Here is a 9,369-nt window from a genome sequence, read left to right on the forward strand (position 1 = left end):
TAGTAATTTACTGCAGGCTTTACATTAATGTATATCCAACCTGTGCTCTCCTGGGCACAGTATGCTCAGTTCATGTTAAAATATGGAGCCAAGAGCAGTGTTACTATGGGATCTGATGTGCCTGCTGAACAGTAGCATTACATTTTTTACTGTAATATATAATATATCCATCTCCTTACCTCATAATACCAGCATATCCTTAGTTCAGATGTTGTAAATGGAAATAATCCAAATTATTCAAACACCTATCTTTCATATTAGCATATTTAAAAAGTGCTAGTAATTTAAGCATTTGTGTCATATATTTACAAGAGAGAAGCAAAAACATAAATAACACAATAGTGTACGATTTTAATTAATTAGATTAATAATCTGTTGATTATTTTCTCCATTAATTTGGTCATAAAAAGTCAGAAAATATTAAGTATTATGTATTGATTTCTGTTTCTCAAACCAAAGAATGATGATGTTCTCAAGAGTCATGTTGTGTCCACAAACCACGCTTATTTCATTTTAATGATTTATTTGTTAACTGGGGCAAGGAAACCAGAAAATATTCACATTTAAGAAGCCAACAAAATCTGAGATCCTGTTTATTTATTTAAAAACTCACACTGATTAAACAATTATCAAAATAGTTGACAGTTAATTTACTTTTTTTCTCTCTCAGCTTGTCCCTCTCTAGGGTTGGCCACAGATATTTTGTTTTAACGACGGATGCCCTTCCTGACGCATCCCTCCCATTTATCCAGGCTTGTGACCGGCACTAGGAGTACACTGGATGTGGCCCCCGTGGCTGGGGTCTGACAATTAATTTATGAATCGTTTTAATTAAGGATTGATTGATTAATCATTGCAGCCCTATACTGATGTTTAGTATTTCAAATAAAAATTAGACAAAAATATCTGTTTACACTAAAAACTTTGTTTTAATGCAGTAGCACAAAGCCCTGTCGTACTTAGTTAAACAACTTTCAGTCCAGTTATTGAAATGTAACAAACAAACACGAAAACCTTTTGAAAATCATTTTTTAAGAGTCTGTGACACTGCAGCACATTCTAACGCTGACCTTTACGTGAGAGGGGAAAAATAAAAATCCTCCCTCTTGGATATAATTTAGAATGTGGGGAAACAGAAGGCTCGGAGACAGAAGAGTGGTTAGGGAATCATTCACTCTCACCCTAATTACCCGTCCTTACAACATAAGACGGAGCATTAATATGCACTGGCACCCAAAATAGTAAAGTAGCAGATTAAATTAAAAACAATTAGGCACTTTCACTTTGTCATTGGGCTGGTATGGTTGTCTGGTCAGTGCTTCAGGCTCTATTAAGCTAGGCTATCTAGTGTTTATGAATCCGACAAATTCAAGCTCAAGTGTTGAATTACCTTATTTCCCTGTGCATTCAGAGAGTCGTATACGCACACGGGGAGAAAAAAAAAACTGTGAAAAGCCTAGAAATCCCCATCAACCTAATTAATGGGAGATTGGGGGTAAATCAAGCTATCAATTATATTCAGAATCTTCCTATTTACAAATAATTAATTATAAACAATAGCTGTAATTTAGGTAATGAAAGCCACCTGGCTAATGGCATTGCTATCATATGCTGCGACAATACTAAGCATTTGGTGAATCTGCATGCAGAGGAGTGTTGCATGGTGCGACTCTTCAGGGCATGGAACTGGCTAATTGAGGAATAGCACATATTTTTTTACTAATGGTGATGAAGCTATTTTGAAAAGAGAATGATACTAAAATCTATGAAAATATTGCTCGGATTTAAGACCTCAATCGACTGATTCAACTGAAAAAAAATATTAGCCAATATCCTCCAAGCGTATACCTTTCGTCTCCATCTTCTTCACCGAGAAGATGCTGAAATCATACATTTCATTTTCTATAGTTTAATATTTTATACAGTGTAAAACAGCGCAGAGAGGGTTAAACACCCTGGATATGCAAATGCTGCTAATTATGCATGCTGATAGGCAAAAGGCTAACATCTGTTTCTCTGCTGAGTCTACCATCAGCAGCAGCTAAACAAATGTGGAGGGGGGAAAGAAAATTCTTTATGTGTTAATGTATAAATGTGATATATTTTGACAAGAGATAGAAACAAACAGAAATCTCAGTGTGTCACGCAGCTTCAAACAAATACTTGCACAATGCGCGCACGTGTTTACAGTTCAAACTCGACTTTCGCGCAAAACAACGGCAAAGGCCACCTTCAATTTCAACTGACAGGCCAGAATTCATGTATAGTTGTAGGAATGTGTCAGTCAGTTATTTTTTTTCCTAATATTCATCTTTAGCTTTCATAACTGAGGAAGATAGGTCTAATTTTACTACATTTACTTAGAGTGACACCCCCATCACCTCTCTGCAGAAGACCATAGAAAACCAAAAGGAGCCTGCAAGGGGATTGTGCACAGAAATGGCTTTAGCAGAAGCACAATGCCACATCTTACTGCGTACAACTGTCCTAATATACAAAACAAATATAACCCCTACCCAGCCTCCTCCACTTTATTACAATCTTTAAAATTTCTGTCTGCTGAGTTGCCCTGAGATGTCACAACTATTACGTAGTGGTGGCAAAAAGGGAGGGAGAGCTCCCATGATCAACACCCTAATTGTGATTCCTCCCGATAGTTGTGGATCTCTTTTAGACACAGTCTGTGACAAACCGGGTTTAACTATTATAGTGTGCGTTTGCCATTGTTATAGCGCAATTATTGTCATCGCTCTTTCTGCAGACTCTCATGGAAGATTGAAAACGAAGTCAGTGTTTTCCGTCAAGAGGCGAGCGTCCACTAGTCTAGCAAAAAATAAAAAAAAAGGCATTACATTGACCAATTGCCTACTCCTCCAAGCGTGGCTAGGGAACTTGTACCATTCTGAACAATTTGGTTCATTCTTCTTTTGCAATTGATCGCAGTATGTAAAGAAGAACCCTTGGGGCGAGAAACTCCAACTTGGCTGCCCAGCTAAAATGTGCTACCCTAAATTGTAGCGTTCCTCTTTGCTCAGGAGGGGAACGGAAAACACGTTGGCCTTACACAATCTCATAACCCTGTGTCAATAATGCAAACATCACATTTTGTCTAATTACCCAATAACCACAGTTTTAACCTTCAAGATATAGTGTCCAATAGAATCACTATTTCCCATACCTTACTGTACTTGAGCAGCAGGCTGCTTGCCTCAGTGTTTTTAGACCAATGAGGCGAGAAGGCTTTACAATCTATAACGTGTGCTTGGACAACGTCCCTACGATATGAGGAGGAAGAAGTCATTCCTGTGCTTCCTAATCAAGTAATTGATTGCATCTATTATTCATGAACTCCTTAGCCTGACATGAAGTTGTAAACTCAGCACGGCTTCTCCTTTTTCTCCCCTCTGCTTACACACTTCATTCATCCCCACATCCTTCCAATGCTCATCTAACCACATAAAGCTGTGGAATTAGCTTGCTAGTCTCTGGGCCTTCAAGGGTTGTACCCCTTAGCCCCAACTGCCAGTTTATGTTTTGTTCAATATGGGCAGCCAGAAGTGTGAGGCCATGCACCGGAGGCTGCGGGAGCTGCCCCCACAGGCTCTGCACTAGATCAGTCTCTGGGTAATGTCATTGCCACTTCTGGGCTATTAAATAGCTGAGGAATTCTACCTCCACAAGAGTTACAATAGTACAACTCCTTTAAAACCACAGAGACAATGGTAAAAAAGAGAAGTAGAACTAACTCAATCCAATCAACAATTTTAAGTGAAATTCCCCCCAGATTATTTATTGGCGTGGTCTATTTACATTTTTTAAAAACATGCTCCAGGTGAGTTTTAAGGTTGTTGTTTTGTTTTTTTAAATTATTATTATTTTTTATATGTGTGCGTGAACCAATACTGTCAACAAAAAAAGGTAGAATTAATTCTATGACATAAGTGCAATTGTTTAAGTGAGAATTACTGTAAAAATGGACTTCAAAAACTAAAAAACAACTGTATTGTACCTTGTAAAAGATAGGTTGACCTAAAGACATAATCTTTATCGTCAATCATAATCTTTTAAGTCTTTTGTCAAGTCCTGAGAAAGAAGTTAAACAACATGAATAAAGGGGTCTGCTAGTTTAATGCATTGTGCCCACGACCAAATCCCAGGGTTTAACCATGGTGTTAAAAAAAGAGAGATAAACATTACAGCCACAATAAATAATCAATGAGCAACTCCCTAAGCTTCATCCTGAGCCAAGATATTACCATCAAAAACAAAGTGTCTGTAGCCAAGAAATCACCATATCAATGACACATGCCACAACAACCCTGCCCCATGCCTTCCTTCCAAAGATCATGCTAGATAAACCCCAAATAACAAAGAAATTAACAAATGCTTGACATTTGCTCGACATCCATTATTCTGACACTTCTTCAGAATTTCAAAAGGCTGAACGCATGCTTAATCAACATTCATATTCCCAGAGCGAGCCCCGGCACCATATTGCAGCCCGCCTCAATGCTGATGAAAACGGCACATTAGGGCTCGATTCGAAAAACGTTCAGGGACTCCTCACCAGGGAGCTGTGTGAGTGTGTCGGAGAGAGGGAGTTAAGGATGGAGAGGCACTGGTTGTGTTTAGAGGGGAGGATGCTTCTGACTTTGTTATTGAAGCATTTCCCACAACAGAGGCATCTGCCCTATTCTGCACACCCTCCAACTTTGAGGACTGTGAAAGCCATATGAGGTGTGAGCTGAATGACATTTTAAAGAGGGGGGTAATCATTACATCCAAATTCATTCATAATATAGCACAGACGGACACGGAGGGCTCTCACACTCCCTCCCTCTTTTTCTCGCCCTCCTTACACAGACTCTCTCTGGGGACAAAGGGTGGAAGGACTGGGGTCCCCCTCCGGACCCAGTGGAAGCCAGGCAAGGCCTCAGAGAGCATCCCATCATTTCCAATTCTAATAAGTGGCAAGAGTAGGACCTGATGGGACTGATGTCACATTTCTCCCCACACCAGCCTGCGTTGAGCCCTCCCACAGCCCCTCCAATGCCTAGCCACGGTCCAGATACTAGACAGGACACCATGGCTGGCTAAGAGGAGGGCGAGGAAGAAAGGGCACGAATGGGGGTTGATATTTGCATGTCCCTCCATTGTGAGTGGGGGTAAAAAGTGACAGCACCGTGTCCAATTCTTTCCCCCAAGAGCAGCTCGGGCCCAGCGAGGGAGGCCAGGCTGACAGATGACTCCCAACATCTGTGTTATGCAGCCGTTACAGATGAGGGACTCCACATCACAATCTCTCTCTTTTCTATCTGTCTATAGGACACTCCCTCTCTCCTCCCACCACCCATAATTATAGCACAACAGAAAGACTGACAGACGTTCTGTGGAAATTACCCTGAAATGGTCTATCACAATAATTTTGTCCAAAGTTTCCTCCCTTTGAATGTGCAATAAAAAGCAATGATTACGAAATGGTTCGATGGTCAATACAGAATTTAAAGACCTCAGGATAATGGCAGTCCCTATGGATCTACATCAATGGAACTTGGCTAATGTTTAGTTCCACAACCAATACATAAATGTTGGGCAACATAGTTAAAATGTATCTGGAATTCTAAATATAATATATATATATATATATTTTATTTTTTTTTAATGATCAAAAATAAATATGAAACAAGCTAAATTATGCTGACAGGTCTTTGTACATGCAATGCACATTAATGTTTCCTTTTAGAATTAGTATTAAATTACACTTTGTTTTAAAAAACTTTAAAATTTCTCTCTTAAAATAATAACATTGTGCTTTTATGTCATTGGTGAAATATTATTTTCAAATCAAAATAAAAAGGTGACACTGAATTATTATTTAGCTCATCCAGTCAGTATGCATTTCCATTCATCATAAATTATGTCCATACAGTGAATGAAAAGGTGTTAATATAAAAAAAAAACTTGTGTGGAAAAATACATGACACCCCCCCCCACCCCTCCAAAGTCACACCCACCACAGTGGCAGACAACACATTAATACACAGTTCACTCAACATTAGTTGCATCATTCAAAATTTACCCACAGTGGAATGCAAAATTATGCTGATATCCCTTCCTATATCTCTTCCTATTACAACCCAAATAATCTTTTGCCCACCCTTTCGGTGCAGGGCTGTCCACAACAAACCCTGACCCTCCTCCTGCTCCCCCTGCCAGCCTCAGCATGGCCAATATTTACGCAATGGCAGGGCTCCCACATAGTCCGAGGGGACAGGCAGGTTGTGGGGAGGGGGTGGCTGACTGCCGTGCCTGAGCGCATGCTAAGAGATGATGGATGGCCTAGTCGATATGTTATGTCTTAAGAGCCTGATTTCCTGCCAGTCCAATCACTAACCCTCCAGAGCCCAGCTCAGCTGATTGGACAACCAGAATAATTTCGCAGGCTGTGAAAACACTGCTGCCATGCCTGTCTGTCAGGCCCAGTGACGAGACTCAGGGATTTTTAAAGTGCAAGGGCCTCCCCAGGACTGGTTATGGTGAATGGAATAACAACAATAAACAGTAAGACTAAACAAAAGAGCCAGCACCTCCGGGAGAGAAAAATCGTGCAGAATTATTGGAATGAAAACTGTCCAATGTTTTTCTTTAATTACTACACACACCAGTACCACGTTTCGAAAAAAAAAATTGGCATTAGACTGTTTGTTAAAGACAGTTTGGATTAGGAAACCAAAAGGAGAAAAGAGACTCAAAATAAACACGAGTGGGGCCTCCCAGCTTTGGTGCCGAAACGTACAGGATATTGGATGCACTTCATAGGCATGATATATTAGGCAAAATGCTGACAGTAAGAACAAAGGTTAGCTCAAGCTCAGCTCAGTCCCCTTTGGGGACCTGATACTTTCTTCTAGATTGGTGATTAGGGCACAATGGAAGTCGGAAGCTCCAAATACATGTGACTTTGTAAGTGACCTCTATGGGATCAGCCATGCTGTCCGGGTGTCCTGCTAGCCTTGGGGGATTACACATGTTACGTTCAATAAAGTGAGGGCCTTCAGTGTCAAGGAGAAAAGCAAACAAAACCATTAACCTCTCTCTTCGATTTCTGGACACGCAGGCACTGCATGGCAAAACACTGGCTAATGTTATGGTAAAAGCCTCTAAGGAAACCTGTATGGATTTAATTAGCAATAATAAGAAAAAAATTCAATTTTATGAAATATATGTAAGAATAAATGATTATTGGAATTAATGGGAAAACAGTAATTAAAAAAATGCATAAAAGTTTTTATGTTTAAAGGAGTTGGACAGTATGGCCAATCAATAAACGGCAAATGCAATTAAGTGCAATGGAAACATTCAATGTATAAAAGGAAGACATCTATAAATCCCAAGACTGAAACGTTACTTCAGCTTCCACATGTCACTGCACTGGAAAAATGGACTTAAGAGTTATTATGTGTGGACTAATGAGAAAACCACATAATCCCTCGACTTAGCTTGAAAAACAAATACTACTACAATAATACTGTAGATGGAAGCTGCAATGAAATGCCGTGCTTTTGTATTTCCGTCATCAAGTTATGCCTTTTTTTTCCTTCTTCTGTGGTGACCAAGACTTAAATTATTGTGCCACCTACTGCTTATCTTGGGGCACAAACTCCTGACAGATAGTGGGAGGAAACACATAAATACACACATTTTCATTTACACCATTTAAAAAAAATCTGCTAAAATTTACTAAACATTTTAATTGAAACTAGCTTATTGACTGCAGATGATAGATTGGTGACTGAGTTACATGTCACAATAAATTAGGTTTGCCATATTATAAAGTGTCTAAATTATGTCTCTGTAACCTAAACACGTCATGTTTAGCATAGTTTAAATTAGAGCTGAAACAATTACTCGATTATTAAATGAGTCGTCAACTATTTTGATAATTAATCGGTTTGAAACTTTTTTCATTATTAAAATAAGATTTCTGATTTCTTTCAGCTTCTTAAATGTGAATATTTTTCTATGTTTCTTTGCTCCATATAACAAAAAAATCATTAAAAATTAATAATTTTAATTTGTGGACAAAACAAGACATTTGAGAACATCATCATTTCCAGGTTTGACAAACACTGATCAACATTTTTTTTCTGACATTTTATGGACCAAACGATGAATTACTCAATTAATCGAGAAAATAATCGTTAGTTGCAGCTCTATTTTAAATATCACTCACAGTTGTTACATAATCAGTTGTGTCTTTTCACTCTGCCACCCATGAACACACACCCACCGAGGCTGCACGCACTAAACCCACACTAAGAAAAATACTGCACTGAGTTCAATGTGCAACCACAACTTACTTTGGAAATCTGTCCTTCAACATCTTCATACATTGACGGGTGGGTCGTAAATGTTCGGTCCACCTCGCTATTTCTCTATATTCAACACGGGACAGTCTCATGTTGCTTCTGTGAGCTGCTGAGTCTACCTGTGGAGAGAGCGTCACAGAGGTAAACAACGTGTCCAGCTGTCAAAATCAGTTGCACCAGCAATGCTAATCAAACGTAGCTCTACGATACGGCTGAAAATGATCAAAATACGACGCCATATAACTTGGTGTCTCATGTCGTTGTGTGTCGTTTGAGTGCACGAATGATCACATATACATACAGAGTGATAAATAACATGCATAGGGTTTGTTTACCATCGATTCGGTCTGTATGTGGACACTTCCCCGTTAGCTGCTTCCCGCTAGGAAGTTGAAGAGACGTTGGTGTGAGCGCCGCGCTAATTGGTCAGTTCATCCAGAATGCGGAGTATTTCACTACGTGATTGGTTGTTTGAAACCCGGGGGGGCGGCAACCAGTGAGATATGCTGCTCGCTGCATTCCCAGCAAGCCTCTGCTCCCCTGCCTTCTCCTCGGCTGCTGCCGATAAAAACAGGTACTAGAGCTGAAAATATGCTCTGCTCTTGTTCCACACAAGAGAAACTGTCCGGTTTAACAGGAATTAAGAATTAAAGACATGAACTCTGTGCCCGAGCAACATGTTTCTAACTGAAAGTGACAGAGAAAAGAGAGACACGCAGTATCTCCGTGTGTGTGTGTGTGAGATGATGATTTTTAAATCCACAAATTATCTTCATTTTTGATATATGTGGTTTATTTCTGTATGTGCCGCTGTTCTCTGTTGTCTGGCGAATCATGGGTTATTATATTTACATAGATTGGAAACAAATTGATGAATATATATTTAGAACATTTAAAATATTACATTTTCTCTGGTAGTGCTGGGCATAATTAGACAAATTCACAACAGCTGTTTGTGTTTGTACTCCTGCATTTGATCTGATAGTACAACACCTGAAAG

At 39.4% G+C, this 9,369-nt stretch overlaps 1 protein-coding gene across 2 annotated transcripts in view; it reads right to left on the minus strand.

Moving 5' to 3' along the window:
* cdin1 (CDAN1 interacting nuclease 1) overlaps window positions 1-8,845 on the minus strand; it is a 52,081-nt gene extending 43,236 nt beyond the window's left edge. Inside the window, exons 1-2 of one of the 2 annotated variants that reach the window (XM_058614518.1) lie at window positions 8,705-8,845; window positions 8,361-8,488 (exon numbers count right to left, since the gene is read on the minus strand). In XM_058614518.1, the coding sequence (XP_058470501.1) occupies window positions 8,361-8,488; window positions 8,705-8,707 (131 nt within the window). In that variant the 5' untranslated portion in view covers window positions 8,708-8,845. The remainder of the gene's footprint in view (window positions 1-8,360; window positions 8,489-8,704) is intronic. The other variant, XM_058614519.1, reaches the window with a different exon arrangement.
* Between the last annotated feature and the right edge of the window lie 524 nt (window positions 8,846-9,369).

The sequence above is a fragment of the Solea solea genome, chromosome 18, assembly GCF_958295425.1.
Source record: "Solea solea chromosome 18, fSolSol10.1, whole genome shotgun sequence".
NCBI lineage: Eukaryota > Metazoa > Chordata > Actinopteri > Pleuronectiformes > Soleidae > Solea > Solea solea.